Source organism: Patagioenas fasciata, chromosome 1 (genome assembly GCF_037038585.1).
Source record: "Patagioenas fasciata isolate bPatFas1 chromosome 1, bPatFas1.hap1, whole genome shotgun sequence".
In the NCBI taxonomy this organism is placed as follows: domain Eukaryota; kingdom Metazoa; phylum Chordata; class Aves; order Columbiformes; family Columbidae; genus Patagioenas; species Patagioenas fasciata.
The window spans coordinates 206,283,768-206,301,941 of NC_092520.1; the positions used below are offsets into that span (position 1 = coordinate 206,283,768).

Genomic DNA, 18,174 nt, shown 5'->3' on the forward strand with positions numbered 1-18,174 from the left:
TGCATCAATGATGAAGCCTTCAAAGAACATCTATCCCTATCTCTATCTATTTCTTTCTACATAGCAGTATACAATATATCTACAATTTTACTGTATGGTTGAGTCAACACGATTGTAGGCTGCGCCTGTCAGGGATGGTCTAACCCTTCTGCTACTTCACAAACAAGCACGTATGCGTGAGAGCACGTCCATGCTGCCAGCTAGAAGTTTACGCACATTTCCTTGAGCCAGAATTGAGGCCCATCTGACCCCAAAGAGACCCAGCTTAGGGGGCTACATTGGCAGAATTTTTTTTTTTAATTTTTTATAGACTTAGTTTTCATCCCATATAGCACCTAAAACAGGTTTCATTTTAATGTAGGGTGTTGAGCAATGAGCTCTTTTTTCTCTTTTTTTTTTTCATTTTAGGGAAATTTTTGAATAAAATCTCCATTCAACATCAAGATCTCCACTTAATTATTACAGAAATTACTTCTTTGGAGTAATCTGGAGAACTTATAAAAGTTAAATCTATTTATTAATTTTAACCTGAATTCCTGTTTGGTGAAAAAGGTAGCTGCTCATTTCATCTCAGACCATTACACATCCATGAATCTCTAACAACTTTAAAAAGAATACTTAAAACTTCTCAGGTGAAGTGGACTGGATGTTGAGATGTGCAGCATGGAAATGACACAGCACAGTTTATTCCTAAGCATTCTGAATAACATCGAAATGAAGAAAAATAATGCATTATAATGGAAAGAATGAGATTTGCATTCTTGTTTTCCCAGACTACTGAAGATCTTATTACCAATAAAAGCCAGAAGTATTTCAGTTTGCCTTATGCATCAGAGCTTTTGTTTGTTTGTTTGACGTAATTGCCAAAGCTTGCATATGCACAATTTGGTTGCATCAATAAGCTTCTGATCTGTTGCTGCTCAAAGTCTCCTGGGTTATTTGATGTATCTGTGTTCAGCCTCTCTAAAGAAGATAAAATAGAAGAAAAATGTGTTTTGGGAGAAGAAAACTCACTCTTAGGGATGGTACTGCAGATAAATAAATATCTGCGTATTATGGAGTGCCACCTAGTGACTGCAAGGAACATGCTGGCCTTGATTTATTCTCAAAGAATTAACATTGGTGCTGGATAGTAACAGTTAACCTGGGAGTATTTGAGTTGCTGGTGTCTCAATATAATTTTACTTATATGACAAATTTTACAGTGAAGGATAACAAACATCTGAAAGCAACCTCTACAGTCATTAAAATAATATTTTGCACATTATAACTCGTGAATTTGTCTTTTCGGACAGTTAAGTTTTGAATTTCTTTTTCTCACTCTTATCAGAAGAAAAGTAAGTTTTAGTGAGTACTCCCAAATCCTAGCCAGCTCACAGCTTGGGAATGTGTTCCTTTGCCTTCTCTGTTGACTATATTAAAGATTGCATTCAGAAAGCAACAACGATTTTCTGTCATCACAACTAAAGATTATTCCCAGCCCTCTCAGGCAGCACAGAAGCAAACAGCACTTCAAAATTCTTTTTTATGACAGTGTGATATTCTCTTTGAAATTTCTGTACTTGACTTGTGGGGATCACAGAGGGAGCCTCATATCATCTTTTTTTGGAAGACAAGAGTTGTGAGGGGAATTGGACTGAAAGACATAAATGGTCCAGGAGAGAGGCTATCTCTGGACTCATATGTGTGATAGCACAGCTGGGAAGCTCTTGAAGGCTGAGACAACCCACACTTTACAAGAGGCAATGTTCTATGACAATCCACTCCTTCCCCAACTCACTTCAGAATATCCATACTTATCAAACTACACTGTACGACACCAGATTTTCTTTTAGGCCAGATAAAATGCCATGTAATCAAACAGCATTGGGGTAGAATTCCCATAGAAATCTTAGTTTCTCTGCAGCTCATGGCAGTAGGTCATCCACTGCCCTTGGACAAACCTTATCACCTCAATGTCCCTTAGTTTCACCTGCTCTGAAATGGGGGTAGCAGCAATGACCTTCTTATTAAAGCATTCAGATCTACCAGTGAGAAGTGCTTTATGAGATCTATTACTAGTGAGAGAACATCAAATTGTGGATTGAGAACAAGAAATTCCAGTGGAGTAAGACAGTACATTATTACTTCAGAATTGTTATGAATAGATATATTAATATTTCTCTGCATACCGTGCTGCTGGGTGATTCATCCAGTGATTCTAAATTTAATTACTATGGTAAAAGTAGACATTGTCCTTAAGGCATATAACATCATAAAAATGTAAATAGATATGTAATTATCCACAAAAAAATCTGCAAAGTAGGTTTCTTCCCTGACAAAGTAGTTTAACCTCTCTCTATTCAATCCTGATCCTCTTGTTTGGAGCTATTCATGTTGCTAAATTACATCTTTAAAAGAGCTTAAGTGGAATTCTTGCCTTAGGTTCAATTTTAAATCTTTCTTAGTTGTTCAATGTCATATAAGATTTAACGTTGAAGCACTATGTTATTACTGATAAAAAGAAGTACTCCTTGAAGTTATTAATGTGTTGTGGTTTTGGTTTTGTGGTTTTTTTTTCTTTTAATTGGCTATTGATGTGCTGCCAGGGGCAATTGTAGCCAGACTGCCATATAATGTAAAAACTGGTACTGAATGGTATTCAGAGGGCAAGTCCAAGTACTCTGACTCTTAAATGCTTTATCAGCTCAGGACCAGGAGGCATTAAAATCATAATAGTAGCAATGTCTTGAGCTGATAAATTAATTTAATCTTAGCATTTGCTTGAGGATTTGGCATAGAATCAGGAGCATTTATATGCTTCCTGAAGCTGCATGCATAGGAAAAGTTTGTTAATCAACAAGTTTCTTCAGGACCTGCTGGAGTAGAAGTGTTCTTAGAGGATATGCTTTCTGTAGAATGACAGTGCAAGTCCGCTCTCATACCTGTTCCTAGGAAAATAACATCGTATTGCCCATCCTCTGCCATGACGTGGTCCACCACAATCTGAGTCAGACGATAGTCCACATTGATTCGAGTGAATACTGGTCCTCCCGTCACTGGGTAAACGGATTTGTACATCAGTGGATGGCGTTTAATGAAGCTAATGACTTCGTCAGGAAAGTCTCTGGTAGACTTTATGAGAGGATCATAGGTTTTGCTTGGACACTGAATGAAAGAGAGAGAACAAATAAGAATATTAGAAAAAAAGTACAAGTAATCTGCAGGTTTCTTTCTGTAGTAGAAAAGCTGCCTGGTCCAGATCAGTTGTATCAGTTTGTAAAGCACATTTTTCAGTGGCTGGTGATTTGATTCTCAATTGAAAAAATTCAGCGTTGATTTGAAAGCATGGGAGAACACTGACAGAGTGTGCTTCTCTGGTTCTTCAAATGTTTGTTTTCTCTCTCATTTTTCCACTCTCTCCTCTTTTCATTTTTACCTCTCTTCAAAAACTCTTTCCCTACATCTTTGTTTTTCCTTTATTTTGTTCTTACCTATTCTCCTTTACCTTTTAAAACCACCAAAACCTGCTAATTTGTTTTAGCTCACTCATTTGTACTACCACTCAGAAATAGAAATCTTCTGTTCCTTTTAGTTATAAGCCCACAGCTGCAACTACCTATAGATACACACAAGCTTTGAAAAAAGAAAAAAATGTATAGGTTTTTCTTCTTTCTCAGTGAGAGATTTTGACAGCCTGAACTAAAACTTAGGGGAGAGATAAGCTTCCTTAGTTTCTCTAACATATTCAGGAAAAGAAGGAAGCATTAGAAATGAGAAATTGTCTATTCAATGTTGGATAAATAGTGGATTAATTAATACTTATTGCACTAACATATCCATAAACACAAACTACTAAAAGCTACACAATTTTTTCTTTAGTTTTAACACTAAATCATCTCTAAGATCAATATTAAGGCATGTCTTAATATTCACATTATTATCAATGATAATGAAAATACATTATTGATGTTCATGCCATATATACATTACTGTAATGCACTTAAAACATTTTTATCCATGTTTTTGAGCCAGAATAATTTGGTCATAAACAATATAATAATGTAGGAGAACACTGAATTTTTATTTAAATATTTAGAAACTTGTATATAATGCCATAATAGATGTCATCAGTATAAGCCACTTCGCAAAGTTGGTCTTGTGAATAAGTCACAAATTAAATCCATATTCAAGTAGAAATCAAGCTTTATGTGAGAACACTTGTGAAGCTAGTAAGAAATCAGGTTGCTCAGTGATTTTTCTTGTCCCAAAGAAGCACTTGGTCATCATTACTTCATTTTTTGAAAGCACTTCTTTAAAACCAGAGTAATTCTTGTGATGGGCTCAGTCCATCTGCAACAAATTTTACCTACTCATTCCCTGCCCCTGTCACAGATGCTTTTTCACACTGAATAGTTTACAAAGACAAGTAAATAAAGTTTGGAGTGAAAGACATCTGTCATGCTATCTAGCTTTCATTTCAGGGCACAGGTACAAACATACCGTTACATTTGCCACATGCTGAACAAACCAGCGCAGGGATCGGTGTAATGACTTTCAACAGTAAGTCTAGAGTGCCCTCCGGTGGCCAGCATTGGAGAATCGCAACTATTTAAAGGGTAAATTCTACTCACAGGTCAAAGTTCTTGTGCTTTTTGTATTTCCACTCCTCTTATCGAAGCTCAGTTTCTACCCTGTTGATGCAAAGACCCAGAACTGGGCAAGAGCAGCACCAGGATGCCACCATGTTAGGCTAACGGCTTGATTAGTCTTGGGAGATACACTCAGAGTTACTGTGGCAGAAAGTCCCTAGTTAACGCTTTAACTATGTTCATTTTTCCAGACTGAAACACCCACACCTATCTTTTTTCTTGTCTATGTAATCAGACACCATAACTTTTCAGTGAACTGCACCTCCTACACCTCTCATTTATTTTTCTTCTAATAAAGGCAGATTCTCCAGCTGCCAGATGATCCCTGCAGCTCATTATTTCTCAGAAGTTACTTTCCTTATTCATCCACATGGCTGAAACTACTGTCCAGGCCCACAGTTTGGCTGCTGCAGCATCTTTTTCTTTGGCTTTGAACAGCACAATCTCATCCTGTTCTGGTCCAGAGATCTGCTACAGTGATCACTCCCTCAGACACTTCTCCAGTGTCGGTCATTTACTGCTGGGGTTGGTTCCCACCTCTGTTAGACTGACAAACTAATCAATTCAGCTGTTTTTTTGGTTTACACGAAATTAGCTGTCTCTCACATGTCTTGCTTGAAGACCACCCACAAACCTACCTGCAAGGTCAGGCATGTTGATGACCCATCATCTCTCATGCTCACCCTTCTCAGTTTTCCTTTTCCTAGATATTTGTATCTTCCATCCCTTTATGCTTAGTATCTAAACTTTATCTGAGAAAGCTTCTTTTGAGCGGGAAGGCATCTAGATGTGTTATGAGTGCACTACAAATCCTGGATGATAAAACAACTAACTGGAAACACTATTCCAGTTGGTGACATCCTTTTACATATAAACTGTTGATTGCTTCAAGTTTTTATCCAAGTAATCCCTGTGTTCCCTGCCAGGTGGAGCCATAACACAGTCTATGAAGAAAGAAATGTGAATAAATAGTGCCTTTGTAGTCTACCAGGAGAAAGTTTTGTGGTGAAGTTGCTCTGCAATCCTCCTTCATGGCTAATTTAGACAGAGAACACTTCAGTTCATGTTCCCAAATCTCCGCTTTGACACATGTTCAATCTATGGTGCTAGTTAAGGGTTTGTGGTTAGGATTTGCTTCACTATGTAAAGTTTTTTAAAACATTTGACTTAGGAAGAACACACACAGTACTCAAGGGCTGATTATGTCCCTCCTCCATTGCTCCTAAACTCCCTTCTCATGGCTGACAGCTCCATCCACTAGCAGCGAATACATTCTCACAGGTCAGGACCAGTCTCAACTCTTTTCTCCCTTGGATTTCCACCGCCGTTTCTCTGCCTGGGCTGAGGGATGCACACAGCTAAAAAGCAGATGTATCCTCCACCCAATGGGCACAGGTATTATGTACCCATGCCTAAGGATGAATTCTTCATTCAGTAAATACTTCTAATACAATTCGGTATCATTTTCATCACATACAGTTCTATATGAACATGCACCTCTATAAACATCCCAAATGCAAAGACAATAGCAACTAGTTAAGCAAAAAAATTCTGACTGAGGATAAGATTCTCAAAGTATCAGAGACTACCCATATGTTTGCAAATAGAACAGGTCAGTGAAGCACCAATCAGCTGATATTCTACATCCACTCCTATGGCCACATCGAAAATGCCTGTTGGGGGCAGTTCCTGGTCTACCTTAGACCCCAAACACTGTCACAGCATTGACTGGGAGAGTGCCAAATGAAGCAGGCATGAACTATGGCAAAGCCTGTACTAGCATGAAACAGTACAGTGACTCTGGGTCTGCACTTGAACCTGACCACTGGTTTTGTTTAACAGAGATGTAGCTTAAGTAATTTAAGAGACTGGAACTTATTTCTAGTCCTGCTTAGACTGATTTTTATGCAAGTGTCCACTTGCTTAGCATTGTTTCAATACATAAGAGTTAAGCCTGTGCATCCTTATCTTCATAAACACTCTGGAGTTGTTTACTGAAAATAGGTCTTAGGCTTCTGAATCACTTAAAAGATTTTGAAAACTTCTCCATGGACAGTAAACCTGTGCCAGTTTGAGCTAAGATATATTCCATTGCACATTCAGTCATTTTATTTCAATATACAATTTAGCGTATAGCTGTGAAAGAACTGACAAGAAAACAAGAAAGCTAGGGTGGATTTGTATTATTGTCTTGTGATAACTGCTCAAGGACATCCCTTGAAAATACAGTTTAATACCAAAAACAAAAAAAAAAAAAAAAAGAAAAAAGAAAAGTCTTATTGAAAGAAAAAAAAAAGTTAAAAAATGTTTAATAGGAAACATGATGTATTGCAGGGAGTTATCCTTAGGGGGTTTATGGTAGCATTTCTATAAGAGCTTGACCCTCTGTCTTGCTGAGTATGATCTTTGACATTCTATTTTCTGCTATGTTTTCAAAAATTGAGGTCTTTACAAGGCTGTAGCATTGAAGTGGGCTGTAGTCATCTTGGTTTTTGAAGAGAACAATATCAGTTAAATAATTTCACAGAGGAATATATGCTTTTGTATTATATAGCAAAAGAGACTACAGAAAAGTGTGACGAAAAAAAAAGGGAAAAGAAAAGACAATTTAGATTCTAGACTTTGTGGTCAAAAGATAAAATGAACCGTAATACAGAAGAAATTATTCATACAGCAAAATAAATACACAGAAACCAAATCACATGCACACTTGCTACATGAGCAGTACTTCAGGAATTAACATTTCTCCTTACCTTTAGAACAATCAAGGCCTGAGCCTTTGTCACTTACACCAGAATAAGACCTCAAAAACTCTACTGATTTCAAAAGCATGTTTGTCTTTGCAGGGGCTGTTTGTTAGAATCGATAGATAGAAAAACATGTGCTTTAGTTGTCTTTCGATTAAAATTTTGCATCAATTTATTCTATACACAATGAGAAATAAATTTATTTCTTCACTTCCTCCAACCATGCAATAGCTCTCTTCCCCCTCACAGAGTACTAGATGTAGATTTTTCCATATATGTGCATTTTCTGTGGTTCATTTTCTCACCCACTACTCTGAGTACAGTCCACATCTTCTGGAAATTCAATGATTCAATTATTACTCCCCTATGCACTACTCAATACCAGAAGTCCATTTCTATGTGAAAAATTGGAGTAACCTCACAGATCTTAAAGATGTCCTAGATGTATGCCAAAAATGCATCAACAGAGGAAGATGAGAGACATGACATCACTTACTGGAAACTGCTAGGATAAAGTATCTACTGATATGGAACTCTAAAGTTGTTACAGTAATCCCAAAGGCGCAAACCTTACCATGCATGATATAGGGAAATCTCTGCCAGCTTGTGCAGCTAATTTAGTAGAAACAAGGACTAAAGGTCTGATCCAAAGATCTGTTTGAGTCAACAGTGGGCTTTGGATCCCATCCTAAGACAGCACGACCACCAAGAACAGCTGGGCAGGTGTGACCCTGTTATGCTTGGCCAAGGGAGCTACTTCCAGAAGCTTCACTCACTGTGGCATGATGGATGGAACATGAGAATGAAAAATTCATTTTGGCCACCCTTTGGCAAAGTCCTCAGGCAGCTGTTTAAAGCTGTGTCCACCCATAGATGCAGAACAATTCCTGTAGGCTTGTGCTTCCTTTCATAGCAATCAATAGGATGTCTGATGATAAAGGCTTCATGGCCAAGTGCGTGAGTGAAGCAGCCTTTCACCTCTGAAAATGTGAGTTCACATCCTGTTCCATGTCTCGTGATAATGATATCGGTGTTGTCTGCCCAGTTCACAGGGGACATTTATTCACATCATCAGCACCAGATGCTGTCTCAGATATGTGACATCTCACACTGGAGACAATAAGAGATTTTCATTTATATCATATGTCATAGGAGTGGCTTGGATTACTCCAACCTAATGTTTCATGGGGACTACAAGAGAATCTGCGTCTACAAAAGTTCTGGTAACACCAACATTGTGCTATCTCAGCCTCTTCTCCTTTTGCAACAGAGTGAGATTCATTTCACCTGACCTAGATGCTTATTTTGGCTACGTGTGAAATGCACAAAGGTGTTGCCTATCTCTTTCTTTCTGACAGACAAGTCTAAACAGCTAGTTCAGATTTGATACTTTTCTTCTGGATAGCTGACACAAAGAAATATGAATCACATTAAATTAGTAAAATTATTACTATTAGATAAGAATCCTGCAATAAACTTATTTATCATATAACTTATTTTTCTGAGGCTGCTTAGGTCTACACTGTGGTGAATGATGACTCAATAGAAATATATATTAAAAAAATAAAAATAAAAAAATAAATTAAAATAAACAAACCAAAAAACCCAAATAAAACAGAGAAACAGAGAAGTGCTAAAGACATATCTATTCAACTGCTGTATAAACTCTGTGGTACAAAACTTTTACAGAATTATTTTGACAGTTAAGAGTTTTTCCAGTGCCTTCTGTGTCAGATGGATTTGACAATAATCACCCTGGACTAAGTCCTAATCCCAGATGATCTGCAAAGATGCCTTTTCATTCTCTCATCTTATATTTGTATCAAAATGTAGCCAGGAGGTGGTAAATTAAGGCTAATCTTTCTCAAATAAAAGCAAATGCACACTAACTTAGTAACACTGCACACATGTAAGCTTTTCTCATATTTTCACTTGTTTTATTAAATTTGCAGCTTAACAGAGTGCTGGATGTGTAGATCTCACACAATACCAAGATACACAGTGTGACTGTGTTAACATGATGTGAGAAATCTGGCCAAGATTTTCAAAAGCTGGCACCAGAATTAGGCTCCTAAATTAACCTCCAATATGCCAAAATGTATATAGTGCTCCACACCTTTCAGTGAAGTCAGTAACAGCTGTTGGATCTAACACCTATTAAAATTGCGACAATTATTTGGGACCCTACCTATAGGGTACGTAAAAAAAATACCCTTTTCATTTAACAATGCATCTTTAGTTCAGCAGCATCGTTGTCTACTGGTAATTTTGAAACAGAAGGCTGTTCCATGTGAGCTTCAAAAGGGTTTCTATTTCAAGTGTGTTAAAAATCACAGTTTAAAAGTGACTTGTCACATTAAGCCTTAGACTCGTTTAACAATTATATTCCAACACCTATAAGCTACAACAGGGACTTGATAATATTGAGTGCAGTAGGCATCTGCTTGGTGGATATTGAAATGTCCAGGCTGGGAATTTCTAGGTATTTCACAAGGAGAACTAAGTACCACACCAGCAAGTCACTCTCTTGGGAGTAACAGAGCAGTGCCAGAGCCCTGGAACAGGCTGACCAGAGAGGTTGTGGAGTCATCTTCTCTGGAGATATTCAAAACCCACCTGGACACGTTCCTGTGTGATTTGCTCTGATGAACCTGCTTTAGCAGGTGGGCTGGACTAGATGATCTCCAGAGGTCCCTTCCAAGCCTAATCATGCTGTGATTCTGTGATCTGAAGTAACCATCACGAAACATAAAGGAAAGAAATATTTCTTAAACCTCTCCCATATTGGGGAACCAGCTGTCTTAGTCTGGGCTTCCCTCTGGGGGGGAGAGGTCCCTCTGTTCCAGGCATGTGGACCAGAGCCAGCTGGGAGCTCTTTCCTGTTGAAGGTGTTTCACTTTTCGTGGGATAATAACCTCTCAGCTTAGCCAAAAGTAGTAAGAATGTTGCTCAGATGTTAACCTGGAAGAAAATCTCCTCTTAAAAGCTCTCTATATTAAGTGCTGTAGGTACTGGAACACCAGACCTTGCCTTAGAGGGAATAAATTAATCACATGGTCCTTTTCTCCCAGCCTCTCAGTGAACAAATATTTAACTAGCAAGGAGACATGGCATTCTCCTACAACATAATGTAAATTATTCCAAGCTCTAAATAACTTCTCTTATCACTGATCTTTCAAGAAAAATCAGAGGAACAGAAGAATTAACTTCAATTAGTCACTCTTGTGTTAAATGAGGACCCTCTTCCCAACAAACTGAACTTTATTTGTATAAGTTTACAGAAAAATGTGAAGTCTGAGTCCTGAGGGGTTAAAATGTAACACCAAGGACTGGATGCCCAGAAGTACTTTAGAAAATGGGCTACCTATAGGTTTACAATCTTCTGTGGATTAGATGACAGCTAAGGGACGGCTCTAAGGGCTTAGGCACTTATGTGGCATTGGAGATTCAACCATGCACTATTCTGAAGGCGAAAACTGGGTTCCTGAATGGCCTAAAGAGTCTGTTTAGAGCTGCACAATACATTTTGCACTTGGATATGCCTGCAAAAAGCCTTATTGCTTCTCTACAGCCCAGATGGGTTGTGCCAGAAGGACTGGACACTCAAAAGGAAGACTTCCATGCTAACCTTGGAGCTACTCAGAACAAGCCTGGAAGAGGGTAGGGGAGAGGGGAATGAATCAGTTTCTGCAGGAGGCAAACTGTGCAAATTTTAAATGGAATCAACCTCACTCCGTCCCCACTACAACAAGTAGAAATAAAACAAAGTCCCTACAAATAAATTGAAGTCCCTATTTTTATTTTTTTCTTTAAGATAGGGTTTGCGTCCTACTAGATGTGCGAGATTCATTCTACATTGTTGCAGTGTTTGTCTCAAGTATTTTGCATTTTTTTTCCATTTAAAACACTTGTGTTTTTGATAGAAAAGACTGAAACAAGAGAACATTAATCTGAAGCTAACTGGGCTGAGACCAGCTAGGTGAGTGAACTTGACTTTGCAGGTGGCAGTTTGAAATTCCCTGATGACCTCTGCCAGAAGGAAAGGTGACTGGGTTTTGAAAGGCTGCTATGAACTGAGGGGTGATTCATGTTGCGGAAAACAGGTTGGTAAGTAAGAGGAGGTGGAGGAGGCTTTCTCAGGAAAATAAACATATAAAGTGAAACATTTCACTTAATTAAGCAACCCCATTTACAGTGGTGAGATCAAAGGACAGAGGAATTGGAGAAGCAAAGAATGTAGTCTGTTCCATAAAAGATCAGGTGGAAGAGGAAGATAAGTTTGAAAATAACAAGGGAAACCTGTGCAACCTCAATGTTTTATGAACACATTTATTAAAGCAGCAAAGCTAACCAGACAGGAGTACAGGGGGAGGTTTTTTGGCAGACACTATTTCTCTGTGGCTCAGCCAAGTCCCAATGGGATGGACATGACATCTTGAGCAGCCTGTGCACTTGATGAGTGGAAGAAATATAGGAAGGGTTTTCATTGAAAAAAGGAAGAAAAAACAATATAGAGAGAAAAAGATGGAAAACATCACAGTAGAATCTGAGGGCTTGTAAAGGAACTTGTTTTAAAAACAAATAAAAAAAAAATTCAGAATCTCAGGGCCATATTCAGATTTAATTGAAAAGAGGTGAGACATTCTTCAAATGGACAAAAGTAATATGCTGAGTTGTTTCTTCTTGGAGCTAAAAAGTGACTTAAACTGCAAGAATCTTACTTTACTGATCCAGAGCTTTGTTCGGAACCTTTGGCATATCAGTTAGTTAAATATCCAGATACATAAAAAGTATTTGTTGTTGCCTTGGGTAGCAGTTAGTGTCCTATGTTGTGTAGTAGATCAGTCTGTAGTTTGCATCTTTAAACACTGACATTTCTCTGAAAATCTGATCTCAGTTACATTTACTCATCATCAATGAAATGAGGATGACTCCTTTGTACGCCATCAGAATTTCCAAATGGGCACTGTGAGTTGCTCTGATGCTGCAATTGTTACAGCTAAATAAATAGGCTAGATTTTCTTTTCTTCTCCTAATTCACTGAAAATCTTGTTCAAATTCCTTCTGTGATTACTGGGAGGGCATTATGAAAACACTGTTTCAGAATACAGAACACTCTTTAAAGAAAGCCTTTATCAATGGATAATTTCCTCAGTGAAACCCTAAGAGACTGGAAGAAAACTGAATTTGTTATTTGGGGACAGCTGCAGATATGCAAGTCCAATTTTTAAAGAGCTGAAGAAGACAAAACACAAGCTCTGTCAGTTTTCAAAGCTGCAGGGGTTTTCTGTCTCTTTTTTTTTTTTCTTTTTTTTTTTTTCCCAGCTTCAAAATTGAAATCGATTTGAAGCCTTGCCTCTTATTTCCACTTACTCTTTAATACCGATGAGAGAAGTTAGAATAAAAGAGCTGTACGATTTGCAGCATCGATGGTGTGCAGTGTGCTGGTGATGCCCAGTGCCCCTGTTCAGCGGTTTCCCCATGACAGCAGAGGGCAGGCGGACCCTGCAGCAGCATTGGGACCTTGGGCAAGGGCTCCTGCTGCCTGCACACTGCTCAGCATTGCGAATGCATGATATCATGGTCATGTCGGGAGTTTATCTCTGACACAAATTGCCACAGGAAGCATTTTGTCAAAATTTCAATATCAAAGAACTCACAGCCTCTATAGTGAAACAGCTTTATTTACTTAGGAGATAAAGGCAGCTGAGCAGAAAGTTAAATTAGGGTAAGCAGTCTCCTGCTTCTGTATAAATGCTGAAAGGAAGTTAATGCTTCTCTCAAAGCCAAACATCAAAAGAAACGCATTTCCTAGTATAGCCATTTTTAGACTTTGCTAGTAACTTAAAATATGAGAAATATAAAATCAGGTAGTGCTAGCTATGATAATTGTAGACAACACTTAGGGAGAGCTTAAATTAAAAAAAATGTTCTAGTAACTTAGAAAAGGATAGATTATCCCTCTTTGGCTTTGTACTGAGCATTCCTGAACCACCTTGTAGCTGGCAAGAAATTATGAAATTAATCTTTAAGGAAGTGTATTTCAGCATTCACATTACAGTGTTCTGCAGGGGTGTAGCATGCTGCTTCTTTTTCTTGCCTTTGAGCACTGTGCTGCTTTTTCAGATCCCAGCCTAAATCTGTTCATATCCAGAGGCTGGGCATAGCCCATTATGAGACCATGAATCTACTTATTTGGATACCCTATATAGAACTATTGAGCCCAAAATATGTCGCAGTCCAGCTTACTAAGACAAAAGGTGCAGCGATACATTTACCTTATCTACATAGCAAATATTACAGATAGTTTTCTCCTGAGAGCTTTCTCCGGTGAAATACACTTCCCTTCTCAGTCCTTGGTCAGACAAACTCCTACAGAAATTCACTGAGTATGGAGGTCCTAAGGATTTTTATGAGACCATTTTCTCACAGCTGTTATCAGGTGCTTAAAGGAAGCAGTTGGAGAGTTAAGGGAAGACTTATGGAAAATATCCATTTATCTTTAAACTTTTCAACTTTTAAAATACTTGCAAGCATGGATATTCAAATTAGTGATAAAAATCAGCATTGACATGCTTCAGCATGACATATTTCCTTCCTTGCGAATCCCCACTCAGCCATGTGATGGCTAATACACTCAAAAATGCAATGAGCTTATGACCCGTCTATCTGTGCAGAGTGTTCATCCTTATGGGGCACTCAGAGTTTTTCGAAGGAGTTATTTTAATCTCTTTAGATGCCATGGGACCAGCTATTGTTCTCACTGGCACCATTTTTGTACTTAAAAATAAGTTCATCTGCACTTCTTAAGTTGTAATGGAGTTGCAAAAAAAAATAATCTTCTTTTCTGGGGGCATTATGTATTCTGTGTGAGAGATAGATGCCTAAGCCTACAGTGCCTAAATTGTCTAAATTAGGAGCTCATTTGCTCCAGTAGCACAGATCCTAGGAAGGCCAAATCAGTCTCTGGAGCTGCCTTAGTGTTTATAGAGAACTGTGATTTGCCTGCAGTTGAGAGGAGTGAATCAGAGCTCATGACCTGACCTGGGACCACTGAGTGCAGCAAAAAGCATGGGTCTAGGCCATGCAACTGGGTGTATTGGAAGGATGATGAAGAAAACACAAGGACATGGGTGAAAAGAAAAGCTAAATAAGCTAGGTAATGTGGCTTGCATCAAAGGTCACACCAGTGCTGATGTCAGAGAAATAGTGCAGAAACATTCAGATGCCTTCTAGGCAAGGTATCAGCAGCAGTCCAGCTCAGTGAGTCAGTCCTAGACTGGATTTGTGCAGCTGCCTGATACTAGTTCACTGAGTACCTGACCAAGATAGTATAAAGCTGTCCTTGATAATATCTACCTTACTCTTAAACCATTCTTCTTTTATACTCTACATATGAAGGACTGCTGAAAGTTGTGATGATTTTTTTGAACTAGATGATTTTTTTTAAAATACTATTTTCTTCCTCAGCTGTAATGTAGGTCCATGCTTTTTTTTTCTTCTTTTTGATACCAAGAGAGAAGTGGGGGAAGAATTTTTTAGTAACTCTTTCAAAACTTTTTTCTTTGTTTTGTCCTGATTGTTGAGTCTGAAGTCTAAGAGACTGGGATTTAGAAGTGTTTCCAGATATTAAATTTCTCTTTTCTTCCTAGCACTTATCTTTCATCACATAAAATTTCGAGCAACTCCTTATTTTTTCTTGAAAACACAACACATCCACAAACACACATCATAATAGAATCAATGACCGTATCTCAAGGAACAGGTTTTTACAGACACAAAGATAACAGAAATACAAAACTTCAAATAAAATATGACATCATAACTTAATGCTTCATAAAGAAATGCCTTTGGCCTTTTATGAAGTGTTGATGCCTCAGAGGTGATCTCAACAGACAGAAATACAGCTGTACAGTAGGAGACTACAATACGAGAGACAATCAGGAAATAGACAGTCTGGACACAATGTTATCTCAGAGACATGGAAAAATGTATATTTATATACATATAGGGTAGGTAAAAGTCTGAGCTGTCAACAGAAGGCAAAGGGTTGAGAGGATAATTTGAAACATCCTGAGTGGAAAATATAAATTACTGATCTGGGGAGGGGTGTGAAGTATGATTGCTTTTGTGTAAAAATAGAAGTATATAATTAATGAGACACTTACTGTACCAGGTCTGGGATATGGGATGCGACCTTCATATTGTACCCACCGATGATCCACACTCTCTTTGTGAGCATAAGGGCCGTTGAAAACAGCCCTGATATCTGCCATGCTGTACACACAAACTGCAGAGCCCTTGAAGACAGAGCTGGAAAAGAAGATGGATTAATATGGATATTGTAAACACCTCTTGAGTGCATGCTGTCCAGCAAATTAACTAATTTCACATAGTACAATGGGGTCTGGATCAACCCTACAAATGAGAGCTGATATAAGTGGTGCTAAACAACAGACAATGTGCACTAGTCTGATAACTTCAGATATTTAATGTTACTGTCAGTAGAGTTTAAACCTTTGCTTTTTTGAAACCTGGAACTAGCCTTTGGGACCAGTTGATAGACTGCCATTTTTTCTAGTGACTGGCAGTTTCCAGATATCATTTATTAGCTATTTTGATTAGAATTTTATGGAAATGAAGTATATTCCTTTATATTGTATTCATATCTGGAACTCTGTATGTTAGTGATATTACAGGTGATGCGTTTGAGAATTACAGGTTGCATTAGACAGACAATAGAAAAGATAGAAATAAACATTCATTCTTCTACTTTTTTTTTTTTTTTTAACATATTTTTCTAAAATAAACCCCAAAGTATTCAGTTTCCCAGAGAACACCATTCCAGGTTGTTGGGTGGTATGAACTTTAGTTATTTCATACGTCATTACATTCATTGTGCAACATTTCATTCAATTTTAAATATTTAAACTGGTTATTTATTTTATGGAGTCACTGTGGTGGCTGCTTCTGAATTAAGGAGTGCCTTGGCAATTCTTATTGTACTCATACTGTTCAGCATTTGGCTAGTCCATATTATTTACACGCAATTCAAAGGTTCTGGAGACAAAACAAATAATTATTTATTTTCTTGCTGACAATTCAATATAGACCACATCACTATTGCAGCTGAGGGGTTCATTAATTAATCTATTGCCTCTAGATAAAGATGGGTTATTCTTCCATCAACTGCTGTCTGTGTAAACACCAGAATATTTCTTTAGAGCATAGTGGGTTTTGACCCTAAGAAAGACCTGATGTGAAATTATCACCTACAGGAATAATGCTTCACAATGATGATTTGCCTTAAATAAGAAATACTGATTGCTCAAGAAACACGATTGAAATTTGTAAATTCAACTCAATGAGGATAATATAAACTAGTGTGTTTTTCGATGGCTAAAATTTCATTATTTTGTATAATCATTCTCAAAAGTCAGGTACACAAAGTTTAGAAACACAATTTATATTTCCACTTTTGAAAATATTGCCCTTAGTGTCTACAGCTCCAATATTACAAGACTTATTCAAGCAGTTTCTCACCATTCTCGCAAATTAGGATCTTGTAATAGAAGGATTTAATAAAAGGTCTTATTAACATCTTCAGAATTTGTTTCCAGAGGCAAATGTGATTCTAACACATACCTTGTTGTAGTGAAGACTCCATATACCAGTGGGTTTCTCTCATCTCTTGTAGAAAGTAAGAATATATCTTCTGCAATGGGAAAAATGTTTTTGTTTTTTATTTTTAATTAAACACCATTGAATACTTCTGCATTTATAATTTATAATTTGGACATTTGTAAATATATATTAAAGCTTTATCTTTGTCTGAATTCTAATTTCTGCCATGTGAATTTGTGCTAATATTCTGAAGTTTGTCCATTTGTTTTTTATAAAGGATCGGAATTTCACTTTCCAGCTTTTGGAGTGAGAGGGGAAAAACCCCATATTTCTGATCAGACTAATTCCAGTTATAATCAGGGACTTCTGATAAAAGTCAGAGGTATTACCAGCACTGTTTGAGAAGTAAAATCAGAGGAAGACATAGTGCTTCTACAATAAAAAAAAAAAAAGGCCCAAGCAAAACTGATGTTAACATAGAACATTAAAGATAAACCAACTTACGTAGCTCATCAAAATGTGTGTCTGCTCCTTCAGGACCAGGTATTGAACATACTAGCCTGGCTTTCAGAAATGTAGTCCACTTGTTTATTAGGCTCCTTTGACCTCCCATATCATTCTAATAAGAATAAAAAAATTAAAGGACTTAAATATTAAAGAAGAGCTTTATCATATGATATTTGATAGTAACAGAGTATTGACTGTGCTTCTTCAAGTTGATTCCACAGTTTGATCTTAATACAACAACTAAAAACCTTTTTTTTCTTTTTTTTTTCTTTTCCGAAAAGAGTGTAGGACGGCCTTTTTATAGGTAGCTCCAGTACTCACTTCTAAGTTCAGACAATGGGCAATCCAGTTTTCTTACTTATACTCAAATCTGTTTGCAAAGTTCTCTCACCAGTTCTACAGCTGGAATGCTATGAGAACATAGGTCTATATCACATGATTTCTTGTTCCCTGTGGTGCTATTTTTTGCAATCAGTTGTTCTTCAAGATTTATTTAAAAACCTGATGATAATACAGAATATTTTGGATAGATCTCTTTAAAAAAAAAAAAAAAAAAAGAAAAAAAGAAAATAAAAAGAAAAAAACATATTCATCAGCAGTTCTTGTAATGTAAATACTGTGCAGTTTGTTTTGTGTACATAGTACACATAGATATACACATTCCA

General features: G+C 37.4%; 1 protein-coding gene across 5 annotated transcripts in view; it reads right to left on the reverse strand.

Annotated features, from left to right (window-relative positions):
- Positions 1 to 18,174, reverse strand: part of SEMA3D (semaphorin 3D) — a 142,973-nt gene that overhangs the window by 21,125 nt on the left and 103,674 nt on the right. For all 5 annotated transcript variants that reach the window (XM_065839042.2, XM_065839023.2, XM_065839050.2 and 2 more), the window contains exons 9-12: positions 17,507 to 17,621; positions 17,024 to 17,093; positions 15,547 to 15,691; positions 2,925 to 3,147 (exon numbers count right to left, since the gene is read on the reverse strand). In XM_065839042.2, the coding sequence (XP_065695114.1) occupies positions 2,925 to 3,147; positions 15,547 to 15,691; positions 17,024 to 17,093; positions 17,507 to 17,621 (553 nt within the window). The remainder of the gene's footprint in view (positions 1 to 2,924; positions 3,148 to 15,546; positions 15,692 to 17,023; positions 17,094 to 17,506; positions 17,622 to 18,174) is intronic.